Source organism: Aquarana catesbeiana, linkage group LG03 (assembly GCF_042186555.1).
Source record: "Aquarana catesbeiana isolate 2022-GZ linkage group LG03, ASM4218655v1, whole genome shotgun sequence".
NCBI classification, from domain to species: Eukaryota; Metazoa; Chordata; class Amphibia; order Anura; family Ranidae; genus Aquarana; species Aquarana catesbeiana.
Genome location: NC_133326.1, coordinates 363,179,156 through 363,196,676, shown reverse-complemented (window position 1 = coordinate 363,196,676; position 17,521 = coordinate 363,179,156). Strand labels below are relative to the sequence as shown.

Below are 17,521 nucleotides of genomic sequence, written 5' to 3'. Positions count from 1 at the left end.
GGCGCAGGAATGGGCCCTGCTGTGAAATATTAGATCAAGAATTGTAATTACATGCACCTGTTGAATAGGGGCAGAAAAATTGGGCTTTTGGTGGTGGTGGTGGTGCTGCCACAACACTGTAAGCCCTCACAGTTACTCTTGGTGGGCGCAGGAATGGGCCCTGCTGTGAAATATTAGATCAAGAATTGTAATTACATGCACCTGTTGAATAGGGGCAGAAAAATTGGGCTTTTGGTGGTGGTGGTGGTGTTGCCACAACACTGTAAGCCCTCACATTTACTCTTGGTGGGCGCAGAAATGAGCCCTGCTGTGAAATATTAGATCAAGAATTGTAATTACATGTTCCTGTTGAACAGGGGCAGAAAAATTGGGCCTTAGGCCCTGGTGCCACAACACTGCAACCTCTCACAGACGCTATAGTTGGAGCGCAGGAATGAGTCCTGCTGCAAAGTATTGCAGCAAAAATTGTAATTATACGCCCCTGTTAAACAGGAGCTGAAAATCTGGGCCTTGGGCATTGGTGCTGGTGCCACAACATTGCAACCCCTCACAGATACTCTAGTTGGAGCGCAGGAATGAGCCCTGCTGCAAAGTATTGCATCAAAAATTGTAATTACATGCCCCTGTTAAACAGGGGCAGAAAAATTAGGCCTTGGCCACTGGTGGTGGTGCCCAGAACCAAAAATGTTCTTATAAGCTATCAGCATGAAAATTGAGGGGGAAGAGGATTGTCACTCATCATAACAGGATAGTCACTCAGCATCAGCATAGGCAGTCTTGAAGGGATCTCACATTAAAAATAAAATCAATCGGTTACATCAGCATCATTTGCTTGGTAGCTGGTGATCCAAGACTGATTCATTTTTATGAAGGTCAGCTGATCGACCGAGTCGGTGGACAGGCGCACCCTGTGATCGGTTACAAAGCCTCCAGCAGCACTGAATGTGCGTTCCGAAAGAACGCTGGATGCAGGACAGGCCAGTAGCTCAATTGCATACTGTGCAAGCTCTGGCCAGTGATCCATCCTCAAGACCCAGTAACCCAGAGGATTTTCGGTGGGAAAGGTGTCCAAGTCTGATATTGCCCCTAGGTAATCCTGCACCATGTGAATCAGATGCTGGCGATGGTTGCTGGAACTGATCAGACCTTGGGGCTGCGGACTAAAAAATTGTCTGAACGCATCGGTCAGATGGCCACCTTCTCCACCGCTTCTTCTGTGACTGACCGAAGCCTCAGCAACACGTTGTCCAGGAGGACCAGGAAATTGTAACCTCCCTGGCTCTGGAAACGTGTTGCACAAAATTTTCTGCAAGGCCTCCCGAAGATGTTTCATCCTCTGCTCCCTCTGTGACGGCAAGATAAGGTCCGCAACCTTACCCTTGTAATGTGGATCAAGGAGGGCTGCCAGCCAGTAATCATCCCTCCACTTGATACCATGAATACGAGGATCCTTCTGCAGGCTTTGCAGGATCAGGGAGGCCATGCAGCGTAAGTTTGCTGAGGAATTCGGTCCAGAGTCCTCTGGGTCACTAAGGACGACATGATCCGCAGCCATCTCCTCCCAGCCACGTACAAGTCCATTGGTTTCTTCGGACTGTAAATGATCCCTTGAAGACTGCTGCTGATGCTGAGTGCCAGGCTCCACCTCCATGCTGACACAATCCTCCTCCTCCTCGTCCTCTTCCTGTGTGATCAGTGGGCATGCAGGAACACTGTCTAGATAAAGGGGGCCTTGAGAGGTAAGGAAGTCCTCCTCTTCCTCCCTCTGTTCTGCCTCAAGTGCCCTGTCCATTATTCCACGCGTGTGCTCCAGCGTGTGCTCCAACAGGTGGACAAGAGGGACCTTGAAGACTGCTGCTGATGCTGAGTGCCAGGCTCCACCTCCATGCTGACACAATCCTCCTCTTCCTGTGTGATCAGTGGGCATGCAGGAACACTGTCTAGATAAAGGGGGCCTTGAGAGGTCAGGAAGTCCTCCTCTTCCTCCCTCTGTTCTGCCTCAAGTGCCCTGTCCATTATTCCACGCGTGTGCTCCAGCGTGTGCTCCAACAGGTGGACAAGAGGGACCTTGTCACTGATGCATGCACTGTTACTGCTCACCATCCTCGTGGCCTCCTTAAATGGTGACAGGACAGTGCATGCATCCCTGATCATAGCCCACTGGCGTGGGGAAAAAACCAAGCTCCCCTCACCCTGTCCTGGTGCCATAGTGGCATAGGTACTCATTGATGGCCCTCTGCTGTGTGTGCAGCCGCTGCAGCATGGCCAACGTTGAGTTCCACCTGGTGTCACAGATCAGGCAGTTCTTGGGCAGGTTAAATTCCTTTTGGAGGTCAGCCAGCCGAGCACTGGCATTATATGACCTGCAGAAATGCACACAGACTTTCCTGGCCTGCCTCAGGACATCCTGTAAGCCCGGGTACCTGCCCAAGAACCACTGCACCACCAAGTTAAGGTTGTGAGCCAAACAGGGCACATGGGTCAGTTGTCCCTGTCGGAGGGCGGAGAGGAGGTTGGTGCCATTGTCGCAAACCACCATACCTGGCTTAAGCTGGCGTGGCGTCAACCACCTCTGAACCTGCCCCTGCAGAGCTGACAGAATCTCTGCCCCAGTGTGGCTCCTGTCCCCCAAGCACACCAGCTCATACACCGCATGGCATCTTTTTGCCTGCGTGCTTGCGTAGTCTCTTGAACGCCTACGGAGCACCGCTGGTTCCAAGGACAAATCAGCACAGGAAGAGGCCATGGAGGAAGAAGAAGAGGAGGGGGTGGAGGAAAGAGGTGTGGCAGAATCACCACTGGTAGAATTTTGGAGGCGTGGTGAGGGAACAACCTCCAACACTACTGCACCCTGTCCTACATCCTTCTCAGCTGCCAGAAGAGTCACCCAGTGCGCGGTGAAAGATGGGTAACATCCCTGTCCATGCCTGCTGGACCATGAGTCAGCAGTAATATGCACCTTACCGCTGACCGCCCTGTCCAGCGAGGCCAAGAAATTGCCTTCTACATGCTGGTAGAGAGCTGGAATCGCTTTCCGTGAAAAAAAGTGGGGTTTGGGAACCTGCCACTGAGGAACCGCACATTCCACAAACTCACGGAAGGGGGCAGAGTCTACCAACTGAAAAGGCAGCAGTTGAAGTACTAGAATTTTAGCCAAGCTAGCATTCAACCGCTGGGCATGTGGATGGCTGGGAGCGAACTTCTTCGGCGGTGCAGCACCTGGGGCAGGGAAATTTGCCTGGTACAATCGGACGTCAGCGTACCAATAGCAGATTGCCCGCAAGTACTTGGCTGTGACACACCTAATTCTACACCTTCATTCCTCTCAGTGCAGGTTTCAGAGAGGACTGAAGGTATAGTGGGGTTGGAGATCCCAGCTGATGAGGAGCAAGGAGAGGTCCGCTTTGTTCTTTGGTGTGGGTCTTTTAGGTATGCTTGCCAACGAACTGCATGGCAGGTCGACATATGTCTAGTCAAGCATGTGATGCCCAAGCGGGTGATGTTTTGGCCAGGCGAGATACGCTTGAGACATATGTTGCAAATAGCAGCGGTGGGATCTGATGCACTCGTCTCAAAAAAGGCCCACACCAAAGAACTTTTGGAATAACGCGCAGAGACAGCAGCGCCCTGCACATGCGGAGCTCTGCGGTGTGATGCAGTCGGTGTGCTGCCCTTAAGCTGGCCCCTGGAGGGCATCCTGCCTCTTTGGAGATGTACCTCCTCCTCCTCTCTCCTATCAGGCACCCACGTGGAGTCAGTAACTTCCTCATCATCCCCTCCCTTCTCATCACCGGAGCAAAGCTGGCAGTATGCTGCAGCTGGGGGAACATGACTGCCAGATTGCTGTCCTTCTTGGGCACCCCCTCTCTCTGGGCTCACGTTACTGCCTTCCTCTAGCTGGGTACCATCATCGGAGCCTTCAAAATGCTGGGCATCCTCCTGGAGCATGTACCCAACACTGTGGTCAAACAGTTCGGGGGACTCCTCAGGAGGACATGGTGGGGCTAGGGAAGGAGTGACTGATGCCATTGAGCCAAGGGAAGAGGCTGCATTAGCAGCTGCTTTGCCAGACAAAGTACCCTGAGCCTGGGTGAGAGATGATGAGGAGGATAAGGACGGCTTGGTCATACACTCTATCATGTCTTCCGCATGTTGCGGCTCAACACGGCCAGCTGCCGAAAAAAAGGACAAACGTGTCCCACGGCCACGTGCTGATGAGGATGCACCGTCTCCACGACCAGCACTGTTGCCTCTAGACACAGAGCCTGCTTGCCCTCTTTTATTGGCTTGTGACTGTCTGCCTCTCCTCGTTGGCCTTCCAGACATACTAATGGTCTGCAGTGAGATGTAGCTGCACAAAGCTGGGATACATATATATATATATATATATATATATATATATATATATATATAGCTGTATATATATACTGATACTGCAGCTAGCAGAATCAACTGCCTGCCTGTAGTATTATTAGTATGAGAACACCAGCAATTGAATTCAGGTAGCTTTAGGTGCACACTGTGCAGAGGACACAGTACACTAACTGTAAATACTACAGCTGCCTGCCTGTGGTATTACTAGGATCAGAACAACAGAAATTGTCTTCAGGTAGCTTTAGGTGCACACTGTGCAGAGGACACAGTACACTAACTGTAAATACTAATAATTGGCCAAAGCCAGTGAGAGATGATGCCACCTCTCTGCTGCCCGCGCCTGCACAGTAATGGCAATTTTCTTTTGAAAGTAGAAATGCGGTGATGCAGGGGGATAGTGAGAGACAATAGCATCTCCAGCTTTCATATTTAGGGGGGGACACATGGGGAGACAGGGGCAAAAGTAGGGGGGCCAACTGCAAAATGAAATTATACACACACACACACACACACACAGTGAGCAGCCAGGTGGAAGGGAGGACAGAGTGGGAGCAGCCAGGTGGAAGGAAGGACAGAGTGGGAGCAGCCAAGTAGAGGGAAGGACAGAGTGGGAGCAGCCAGGTGGAGGGGAGGACAGGGTGGGAGCAGCCAGGTGGAGGGCAGGACAGGGTGGGAGCAGCCAGGTAGAGGGGAGCATAGGTTGGGAGCAGTCAGTGATAAGGTCCTGTACATCTATGGAAGCCTGCATCCCCGCCCCCTCCCATCCCCCTCGCTCCCCCCATCTGGAGGTAAGTTCTTACCGGGGATATATAATAGAAAGACTGGCACTTTCTCTCTGGCAACCTCCACCCGACAGCCTTGTGGTCCCTCTTTTCCTCTCACAGTCCTCTCTTCCCTCTTCCTCTTCCCTCTCCCACTCGGCAGGTTGGGGGCTGCAGTGCACTCTCAGGGAATCGTCCTGGGGCCTGCTGGTATCCGGGACTACATGTCCCATAATCCTCTGGTTGTTAGTTTCCTAGCCATTGGCCTTGGATGTAGCCAATAGGAGTGGGCACTGCCGGGTGAATGAGAGCTGCTTGGTTCAAGGAAGAGAAGGAGGGGTGGAAATCTCCTGCAGCCGCGGCTCTGCCTGTGTCACCCCCTTCATAGAGTCTGTCAGTTTCTGTGCCGCTGCACTGTGTCCTGTGGTAGCAGCGCTGATGGAATGTGTGTGGGGGGTGGGTCGGCATCAGTACAAGCTATGGGAAAAAAAGGCATTTTATTGTTGGAGGCACAGTATAATGTCGCTACTGGTGAGAGATGATGTCATCTCTCTGCTCACTCAGCAGCCTGCTCACTCACCCGCGGCTCGCTAAGTTACCGACAGCCTGCTCAACAACCTGGATTCGCCCCTACTGTGTCCTGAAGGCCTGAATGCTGCTAACACATCACATTATGAGTGCCATTCTGTGCAGCAGTAAGGCCCCTTTCACACTGGGGCGGTGGGGGCGTCGGCGGTACAACAGCGCTATTTTTAGCGCTGCTGTACCGTCGTTCTTGTAGCTGTATTCGGCCGCTAGCGGTGCGGTTTTAACCCCCGCTGGCGGCCGAAAAAGGGTTAAAATCACTCGTACAGCGCGGCTATAGCTGTCCCATTGATTTCAATGGGCAGGAGCGGTGAAGGAGCGGTGAATACACCGCTCCTTCACCGCTCCAAAGAAGCGGTTTGTAGGACTTTTTTCACCGTCCTGCCAGCGCACCGCTTCAGTGTGAAAGCCCTCGGGCTTTCACACTGAACAAACAGCGGAGGCGCTGCTGTTTAGGGGTGGTTTGCAGGTGGTATTTTTAGCGCAATACCGCCTGCAAACCGCCTCAGTGTGAAAGGGGCCTAAGGACTGCTCACTGCTGAACCAAGGAAAGAAAGGACCCCAGCCAGAGGACACTTAGCATTTAAAACTTTATATTTTTTATTGTACAGGACAAAGATGGGGGCTTCCGGGTGGCAGGCAAGAGCAGGGATGGGTGGGAAAACCTGGATTTGGGATTTTATAATGAAGTAGGTGAATTTAGACCAGATGTTTGTAGGTCTAAACATCTTCTTTTAGTTTTAGCACATTTCTATTTACTAGTGTGCCTATTTGTTGAACAGTGGAAATGTTGAAGGTATGCCATACTGTGCTAATATTTTGCTCCAGAGATAATATCTCACTATGTAGCTCTGAATTAAAGTAGAACTATTGCCAAAACTTTTTTTTTTTTAATAGAGTAAGGAAAGGTTATAACCCCTGTAAGGTTTATTTTTTTCAGCTGTGTCCCAATATTAATGTAAAAATGTCCCAATAAGAACCAAAATAAATGTGGTCAAACAAAAGTCCTCTCCGTCAGGAAGAAATAATACTCTAATCAGCGAGATCCATATTGAAAGGAGACACAGAAGAGAGATGAAAACACAGTCACCAACACCCAAACAAACTGACCCTTACCATCAGTGTATGGGTTATACACATGTGTAGAAAAAAGGCAGTCTTCATAGAATAAACCAACGATCTTCTAATGGAGTAATGGAGTAGCACCAACATATTCCCCTCTGAACTAAATGGAAGGCTTTAGATCTCCTTTTGGTAACTGAAGTGGCCCACGACCTCCTGCTCTGGGATGGCTGGTTGGCAAGCCCAGATCGGGGGTCGCCGATCTGCCATTCCAGAGCATCAGTGTTGTGAATGAAGCCGGCGGTAGAGGAAGCAAGCAGCCGCCGAGCAGAGCCTCATAAGGCGATGCTTTCTGTATTGGGTCATCTCCTGTCACAGGCAGAGTGATACCAAATGCACTCTGCCTGGGACAGCAACAGCCGGTGATACCTGAATGGAAAACTGTTATTAAAGGTAAGTTTATCACTAAAATTGCAGTGCATATATGGGCATATCTGTTCTGCAGTGGTTACTGGGCTGCTTTCAAACTGCAACGCAGTGCACCTGCGGGTTACTTGCACTGAGCCATTGACTTCTGTTATTACCTGCGGGCTTGGTGCGCTTTCAGAAAGTGCACCACAACTGCAGGATATAATAGAAGTCTATGGCAAAGTGCAGCTAACTCGCAAGAAAGTCTCAGGGGTACTGCGCTTCACCCGTGGTGCGGGTACACCGCAGCACATTAGTGTGAAAGCAGCCTTAGGCCCCTTTCTCACAATCTGTCAGACCAAATTGGACCCTCCATTCACCTCTATAGAGCAACAGATGTAAACTGACTTGTGTTCGTTTACACCCCACCTACCTCCAATCCGATCTGCAAAAAAAACAGAAGGGGATCTGTCCCCTTCTGTCTGGGTGGATCGAATCGGAGGGCCACAATGAGCAGAGCCAGCTCTGCAAATGCTGTCATCCGCTGGCTCCGCTCATTGTGGCCCGTGACTGGTTACCAAGTCGCTTAAGTGGCCCTTGCTCTTCAAAAGGTTGGGCACCCCTGCCCTAATGCCTGGTACACACAATGAGAATGGTCATCAATTTTTTTTTTTGCATGCTAGTCTAATATCAAAAATGAAACGTATTCTAAAGTGATGAAAATTCCCCTACTACAGAATAAAAATTCGGAAATGATGTAATGTGTTGTAGTGTATCTGTATTGTATTTTTCAAATGACAACTGTACTAATTAAATGAAAATCGTACAATCTGGTATTGTATGAGAAAAATTTTCGTGCTTGTCCCATCGGATAATATTGGATGAACTGTTGTGATTGGCTCTTGAAAGCTGTGTACTAAAGATCCGATTATCGTACGATCGCTTCGAAAGCTGTATTTTTCTTATGCTTTTCTGATCATGTGTACGTGCCTTAACATGGACACAGACAGCAAAAAAATTTGACGGGCGTTCTAATCCAAATCCACTCTATCCATAAAAAAAGTGTTGCCTTTAGTTAAACTTTAATAAAACAAAAAACTGAAATGAAATGAATGGTCTGGGAATGTGGCAATGGTTCAGGGTTGTGGATATGGTGCACTGGTTGCCATTGGTCAGAGATCAAAGAGCGATGGCACTTCTAGCGCTGTTTAAGCATGGTCCTTTAAGCATGTACTTTTTAAATACGTTTGGCCATATAGTGTAGGTCATCCAAAGACTCTTTTGGTCAGCCTACAAATACATGACTTACACATAGACCTCAAAGTATCCACTGCAGATAAGTTTAGTCAGCTCAGCAGAACAATTGCAAGGCACTGAGATGTGGCTCCATTAAACACCAACACAAACTGAAATGTGTCCATGTCCATTACCCATATACTGTATACTATACATATAAAATGTCAAATATATTACAAAATAAAAAGTTATTATATACACAACAACCTGACCAGCTTCACCCATTATGTGATATCCCTCCATAAATGAAAATGTTGGTTACCCTAAATCAGGGGGCTGTGAGTGCTATCATTTGAAGGTTGCTGGGATGCAGCATAATTCTGACTCCATATATTTGACAAGAGAAGGAAAGAGGTAGGTTTGCAAGGGCTACCATTATCAGTGTTTAGTTGGGGTTTGTGCAATCATTAATTTGCAGTAATGCCATCTCATTGTTGTTACTAATAAATTACCTGAGTCAAGGATAAGGACATAGATCGAAATCTTACTTGGATCACATGTATCTCTTATATGGTACCCAAAATGCTGAAACCATTTAACTTGATTACATTATTAAAACGTGTCCTTTTTTTAAAACAGTGTGCAGGTACACAAATGTATATCCAGTCCGAAGGCTTCCTTTGCATCTGCATTTAATAGGTACAGGAGAGGCAGACTTACTGCCCTGATCATAGCCAGATAGAAAAAGGACATATCAGGGCTGGATTTAGCCAGCCTGATGTGGGGGTGCAGTAAAAAATGACAGGGGGCAGAGCATGGGAGGTCAGCAGGGCAGTGTACAGAACCTGAATTAGTAGGGCAGAGCACAGGGAGCAGCAAGGCAGAGGATGAGAGGTCAGCAGATGTACAGTGTACAGGGCTCAGTAGGGCAGAGGACAGGGCTTAGCAGGGTGAAGAACAGGGGTCAGCAGGGCAGAGGATGAGAGGTCAGCAGGTGAGTGTACAGGGCTCAGTAGGACAGAGGACAGGGCTTAGCAGGGTGAAGAACAGGGGTCAGCAGGGCAGAGGATGAGAGGTCAGCAGGTGAGTGTACAGGGCTCAGTAGGGCAGAGGACAGGGCTTAGCAGGGTGAAGAACAGGGGTCAGCAGGGCAGAGGATGGGCAGTCATTAGGGGACTGTACAAGGTTCAGCAGGGCAGAGGACATATAATATGTTCCTTAAAGTGGGGTTCCACCCAAAAAAAAAAAAACTACATGAAAAATCCTAAAAAAAATTACAAAAAAACATTTGGATATTTTTTTTTTACTCACCTCTAAATGCCTGTTGCTAGGGGGTCCCTCGTAGTCTGCCTCTTCCAGTGCCTGGGCTGGTGACATCACTTCCCCCTCGGCACAGGAAGGGCTCAGCTCTGCTCCCTCCCTCCTGTCAATCATCTGGGACCCATTACAGGTCCCAGGTGACTGAGCAGCCAATCACGGTGCGCGATGCCGCTCGCGCATGCGCAGTGGGTGCCAGGCTGTGAAGCCACAGCCCGGCGCCCACAGTTGCAATGCCGGCGCCGCTGAATGGAGGGGGAGACAAGCAGGACTTCGATCCCCCGCATCGCTGGACCCAGGGACAGGTAAGTGTCCAATTAAAAGTCAGCAGCTGCAGTATTTGTAGCTGCTGACTTTTAATTTTTTTTTTTTTTTTTTGACTGGCCCCACTCTTTAAGGAAGATTTAGCTTTTAAACAGTTTAAACAATATGTAAAGATTGACAATATTAACAATACTTAGAACCTGCCTGGCTTTACAATTACATATGCAAGACAAATTATGAAAGATATGAAGCACCCTTGGACAGAACAGAAAAGTTGTGTGGCTGGCCAGTAGGGGGGTCATACAGGAAAGGGGGATTGAACAGAATCTGTATAAAATGCACACATACCACAGTTCTTGTACCCACAAAATACTAATTACTGTGCCACAATGACAGTCTCACAGACACAAATAAACCTCAGGACAAAGAATCATTTTTTTTAATTAAACATTTCTATTACATATATTTTTATGCACACAAAAAATATATTTTTGTCTTAGGCATTGGGCGAATTACAATCCATCTATGGGCAGGCTGGCTATACAGATATTGATCTACCGATCGACTTCTGTACAACCAGCCTCTGGGAAAATTTCTGCTCAATCAGAGCTGGCTGTCAGCACTAATCAGTGTATTCTGATGGCAGGGAAGTCTCCCCACTGTCAGAACACAATACCTCAGCAGGAGTGATTCTCCCATTCACCTCGAACGTGTGGATGGGGGAATTGGCTCTTTGCTGGTTGATTGAAAACATTTACTAACATATGGGCTGCCTTACTGAGCTGACCTTAAAGAGAAACTTCATTAAAACCAGAAACTATTGAGACAATGAATACCTTGATCAGGTCTATGTACAGCATAATGTATAGAGTACAGGGGTCTGGAGCAAGTAAAAAACAAAACAAAATATGGAGTGCAGCAGTCAGGATGAGTGCCACGTTCACATCAGAGTGCTCCCTTACATCAAAGCCCCGGCATTCCCCCTATACATCAGAGTCCCCCCCTTACATGTGTGTTTCCAAAGTCCTAATTTATGTCAATGTCCCAGAGTTCCAGCACCTTACAGAGTCTGTAGAGTCTTCTCTTACATCAGTGTCCCACCTCACAGCAGAGTTCTCCCTTACACCAGAATCCGGTGGAGTGCCCCCTTAAATGAGAGCCTGGCAAAGTGCCCCTTACATCAGAATCAAGAGGGGTGCCCTCTTACATCAGAGCCTGGCAGAGTGCCCCCTTACATCAGAAGCTATTAGAGTGCCCCCTTACATCAGAGCCTGGAAGAGTGTCCCCTTATGCCACGTACACACAAGCCGACTTTTCGACCTGACTGGTCCGACGGACTTTTGCCGGACTGGTCCGACGGAATTTCTAATAAACGGACTACACACGATCACACCAAAGTCCGACGGATTCGTAAGTGATGACGTACGACCAGACTAAAATAAGGAAGTTGATAGCCAGTAGCCAATAGCTGCCCTAGCGTGGGTTTTAGCCCATCGGACTAGCATACAAACAAGCGGATTTTTCGACCGGACTCAAGTCTGTTGGAAAGATTTGAAACATGTTTTATTCCTAGGTCCGTCGGACTTTTGGGGAAAAAAAGTCCGCTGGAGCCCACACACGATCAAATTGTCAGACGGAGTTCTGTCCGCCGGACCAAGCCTGCCGGAAAGTCCGCTCGTGTGTACACGGCATTAGGTATACCTTAGGTATAAAGTATTGTCAAAAGCAATATGTATACATTTTTGTATGCTAACTGGAAAAAAAAAAGAAAAAAGGTAAAAGAAAATGTCAGTGTTAAATACTCTTTTAAATAAATAAATAAATCCAGCGGATGGATTTATTTAAACAAATGAACACAAGGGATTGATTTACTAAAACTCAAGAGAACAAAATCTGGTACAGCTCTGCATTGAAACCAAACAGCTTCCATTTTTTTTTTTTGTTTTTGTTTCGTCAAAGCTTAAAGTGTTACCAAACCATCAATAGCACACAACAGTAAAATCAGTCTGTATATGCAGTAAAGCATACTCACAGTGGAACAGGGGTTAATCCTGCGCATTGTGTAAAAAGGCTTTTTGACCCTGCCTTCTCTGATCTTCCCCTTCTTTGTCTGTCCTCATTCCATCTGCTGATAGTACTGAGCCTTGGGGGCACTCTGCAGAGGCTCAGTTTGGTGTGTATTGCTAGAAAGTTTTTTATTTTTTTTGGGAGGGTGCATGTGATCAGCACAGGCTAATCAGCACTGTGCAGACAGAGGGTCAGGGGTCCTGCAGCCTCATAAGACAGTCAGAGCTAAATGAAAACTCCTCCTACAAGCTTTAACCAGAGTTTGTAGAAGTCACAAGACTGCTATATACTGCTGATGAGAAAAGGTATTTAGCAATTTGTATTTGCTAAAATAATTGCATTTCCATGTTCTGTGTACCACGTGGGAGACCAGATATAGTGAATGCAGGGTCCTGGGTTTAGTAACACTTTAATTGAACAAACTGAAGTTAGAAGCTGATTGCTTACAATGCAGAGCTGCACCAGATTTTGCACGCTCCAGTTTTAGTAAATCAACCCCTAAATACCTGATTTAATCATTAAGATGCAAACCACTGCTGTATGTACTGCACATCGTCCTCTAGTCATAAAATGATTATACTTAACATTATAACGTGTCATTTAATAACTGAAGTATTTAATATCACATATAAAAGTTAAATGACTTTAAACGGGTTTACCTGAGGTTATTTCCAATACCTCTCATACAGTAAATTGATGTTATAAGTTAAATATTAATTGATGATTTGGAATAGAGTGTGGTATTCTCATTAAACCTTAAAATTCGGTAATGCCTCATAATATCCAGTTTACAATCACCTTTTAAGTATTAAATTACTAATTGAGGACCCGAACATTTACTTGTTTGAATTCAAGCAAAATCATTTCTCTTAAAAGCATAACAGAGAAAAATACTGTCATGTGTATATATTTAGGAGCTAGTCTTTTAATTATTCCTAATAGGAATATTTTGTTATTGGTAATACAAATACCTTCAATATCTCCAAGATCTAATGTGCCTTTCACTTGGGAGAAACACCACAATGTCTCCTGGGTAAGATCCCCAAATCCTAGAAAAAGAAAAAAGTTACCATTCAATTTTGTGCAGTTGAAAAGTTTACTTGACTTATTCTTGTTATAGGCAATTACTCACCTGGTAACATCCTTCACATAGTATGGTAATATCCAGGATGGAAATGTATTGGTGGAACAGTGGGTACAGCAATGTGCAAGTGCCTAAATTCTCTATCTGACTGCTTTTTCTGTATGCTGCTTGAGTACAATGTTGATTTCATTTATATCTGGTTCAATTGGAGTCAGTCCCCTGAACATCAGCGAAAGAATCGCAGAGTGTTATGAAAGCCTGCAGTCACATCACTTATAAGTGGAAATATGTTACAGAATACTAATTATGTACACAGAAGCTCAAAAAGTGTTGCTTTGGGCTCTGGTTTCCATTATTAGCCCATATTCAAAGAAGAATTATGCACAAATCGTTAATAAGTATTATGTGTGGTTTATGTGTACAGTATATAAAATTACCATTTTATTATGATTGTGAGACATTTAACTAAATATCCTTGAATCTGATTTCAAAGCTAAAGTGGCATTATTGTCATTTAGCATTTGGCCTGGGGGTTCAGCTTTAAAGCATATCTAAAAAAAAATATATATATAATAAAAAACAAAAAAAAACAAAACCCTCCCTATATATATATAGATCTATATATATACTGTATATATGTATACATATACACAGTATATTACCAAACGTATTAGGACGCCTGCCTTTATACACACATGAACTTTAATGACATCCCAGTCTTATGCCCCGTACACACGATCGGACATTGATCGGACATTCCGACAACAAAATCCATGGATTTTTTCCGACGGATGTTGGCTCACACTTGTTTTGCATACACACGGTCGCACAAAGTTGTCGGAATTTCCGATCGCCAAAAACGCGGTCACGTACACCACGTATGACGAGACTAGAAAAGGGCAGGTCCAAACCAAGCGCAGCACCCTTTGGGCTCCTTTTGCTAATCTCGTGTTAGTAAAAGTTTGGTGAGAGACGATTCGCGCTTTTTCAGACTCGAGGTTTTCAGATCGTTTTCTGCTGTTCAGTTTGTGCTTGTGGGTTTGTATCTGCTCTTCAGTGCATGCAGTCAGTTCGTATTGGAGTTTTCAGTGCGATCTTGTCCGCTCGTTGCTGTTTTTCAGGTTGCTCTTCACAGGCCTTGCTGTTCTTCAGTGCGTTCTGTTACTTCATTCTGAGCAGCCGAGTATTTTCTAGCCATGTTGCGTATACGTACTCCTCGTAGAGTTCGTGCTGTGCGGGGGCTTGGTGTTGGGGTCCTTACCTTGACACAAGTCCAGTCCATGAACAGGGTGGGGAGGAGTTCATGGACCAAGAATTGGTTGCTTCAGCGTGACCAGTTCTGTCACATGCCTTTGCTCTGTGAGATCCGTGAGAATAATCCTGATGATTTCAGGAACTTTCTCCGGATGACGGACCCCGTATTTCACCGTTTGTAGGCTTTGCTGACCCCCTATATCAGCAGGCAGGATACCTACATGAGGCAAGCCATCACTCCGGAGCAGAGCCTAGTCGCCACCCTGTGGTACTTGGCGACGGGGAGAAGCCTGCAGGACCTCAAGTTCTCGACAGGCATCTCTCCCCAGGCTCTGGGGATCATTATCCCAGAGACCTGTTCTGCCATCATTCAGGTCCTGCAGAAGGATTATATTAAGGTAATATTTTTAGCCTTTAACATCACATTTTATTGTATATAATGTTTGATAATATATAGTATTTATTTCCTCATTCCCTAATTACCATGATTGTAATATGCTGTGAATGTCCCCTTTGTCCTCATTCATGCTGGATTTTTATGTAATTATTTTTTTTGTCCTTCATACATATTTGCCGTCACTTACCTCCCCAGCATGGTCTCCTAGCCCTATATTCACCTCATATAGTCATTTAACAATGTATTTTATCAGCTCCATAGTAGTGCTTTACCCCAAACACCCCCTAAAATGTTTTAAAATGTGATTTGTGCTTAAAATTCAGGCAGAGTGCCAGAGGCTTTTTTTTGGGGGTCCCCAAATCATTTGGGACCCTCCCTCCCCCCAACTGCTAAGTCAGCTGATACCAATTCTCTATCTATCCTCAATCATCTATCTGCTGACTTTGCCAAACCCATACACACTATACCCATCTCTTTTCTGGTCAGATGTATGGATGAATTCCCCAAAGCATGTAGTGCAAGGGCCTGCCTGTATACTTTCAAATGGTACTGTTTAAATTTTTTGTATACTATTATTATCTTGATAGGTAATAGCAGAATGTCCAAATGTGCTCAAATGTGTTCAGTGTGTATTTATATCTTTGTATTCTGACACTTCTTACCTGTCCAGTGGGCTGCCAATAGTGTAACTAAGGAGGGGCTGGCCAAAGTAACACACATTATTTAGGCATTCATCTCTCAATGAAGTGGAGAGGGTTACCTGTCAAAGAGCTCCCCCCCATAATGTTAGAAATGGCCCATGAGGGGGGGGGGGGGATCTGATAGGTGTACCTTATACCTTGGTCTTTAAAAACTCCCTCAAATTTTTTCTTGTTTGACTCCACAGTTTTCTTCCAACCCACAGGAATGGCAGACTGTGGCTTCCCACTTTGACCAGTGGTGGTACTTTCCTAACTGCGGAGAGGCAATTGATGGGAAACACGTCCACATCGTCCCACTACCCAACTCGGGGTCATACTATTTCAACTATAAGGGGTTCAATAGTATTGTGATATTGGCAGTGGTGTCGGCTACTTATGAGTTCCTGTATGTGGACGTGGGGAAGAATGGCCGGATGTCCGATGGTGGAGTCATCGCCCAGATGGAGTTCTACAGGTGTCTCCAGAATGGCAGCTTGGACTTGCCACCTCCAGAAGACAATGCAGAAGGACTCCCATTTGTCTTCGTTGCGGATGAAGCGTTTGCGCTGGGGGACCATCTTATGCGGCCATTCCCGATGAGGACCCTCCCCCCCGGAGCAGAGGGTTTTTAGTTACCGGCTGGCCAGAGCCAGAAGGATGGTGGAGAACACGTTTGGAATCATGGCCAGCCGGTTCCGCCTATTTCTTACACCCATACACATGGCGGAGTACAAACCGAATCATATCATCCTGGCGTGCTGTGTTCTACACAACTTTTTACGGCAACATTCTGCCAACTATGCTGGCTCAGTTGGGCCTGAGGCCAGAATTCCAAATGAACCAACCCTGACGGCGCTTGAAAGTGTCCGTCCTGGCTTGCCCCCCCCTGAGTGCCCGTGAAGTCCGTCTAAGATACCTTGAATACTTTGCGGGTAGGGGGGCCATCAATATGCCAGACAATGTCTGAAACCTTTTTCAAATAAAAAAATAATTTTAACTACTAAAATCTTTGGTGACATGTACTGCTTGTGTTTCTTTTACCTGACCCTGACAGAAATGTGGTGAGTCCTGAAAATGGCGTGATTGTGTAACATTACAAAGCACTGTTGGGTGTTATTTACTAAAAGCAAAGACACTTTGCACTACAAGTGCAGTTGAAACTGCACTTGTAGTGCAAAGTGGATTTTACCTTAGGAAATAACACCCATTGTCACAGAAAACACCAATTAGAGCACAACAAAAGTTTTGGAGTGTTGAAATAATAATCCACACATTCTTGATTATCAATCTTTTTAATCCCAGCACAATCACATGTGCATTTGTAAAAGGTTTTTAAAGCAAACCAACATGTTTGTTGTATAACAATTTTTGGGGTCACATTAGAAAAAAGTAAAAATGTCCATTTAAGATAAAACAGGCATGTTTAAAACCAACAAGAAAGACGCAAATCTTGAACTTCAGTTCACATTTGGTGGAACTTGAAGGCAATATCAGACATGAGTATTTACAAACTGTGTTTGATATTGCGTTCAGATGGGGTGAACTCACCCCAGGAAAAGCCAAATTTTGAAGATGCACACAAATTGTCGAATGTCAACATGTGCTAGCTGCCATCACGGGGGATCAAGGGACGTGTTTTGGGGGTGCAACCCCTTCCTCACAGCTACTTTATTATTGAGGAAGGGGTTGCACCCCCAAAACTTCTACATTGATCTCCCGTGATGGCAGATAACACATGTTGACACACTGTGTGCATCTTCAAAATTTGGCTTTTCGCAAATATGTCAAAAAATGGTATTAAATTTTAGATCACAAAAAGCACAAAAAAACAAAGGGATTTGGAGGGGTTTTAACCACTTCAGCCCCGGACCATTTGGCTGCCTAAAGACCAGAGGACTTTTTCCAATTTGGCACTGCATCGCTTTAACTGCTAATTGCGCGGTCATGCAATGCTGTACCCAAACGAAATTTGCGTCCTTTTCTTCCCACAAATAGAGCTTTCTTTTGATGGTATTTGATCACCTCTGCGGTT

At 46.0% G+C, this 17,521-nt stretch overlaps 1 protein-coding gene across 1 annotated transcript in view; it reads right to left on the bottom strand.

Moving 5' to 3' along the window:
• The window catches only part of PPP2R2B (protein phosphatase 2 regulatory subunit Bbeta), a 600,069-nt gene extending 586,735 nt beyond the window's left edge, over positions 1 to 13,334 (bottom strand). The window contains exons 1-2 of the mRNA XM_073620616.1: positions 13,207 to 13,334; positions 13,046 to 13,123 (exon numbers count right to left, since the gene is read on the bottom strand). Coding sequence (XP_073476717.1) covers positions 13,046 to 13,123; positions 13,207 to 13,216 — 88 coding nt within the window. The 5' untranslated portion in view covers positions 13,217 to 13,334. The remainder of the gene's footprint in view (positions 1 to 13,045; positions 13,124 to 13,206) is intronic.
• Between the last annotated feature and the right edge of the window lie 4,187 nt (positions 13,335 to 17,521).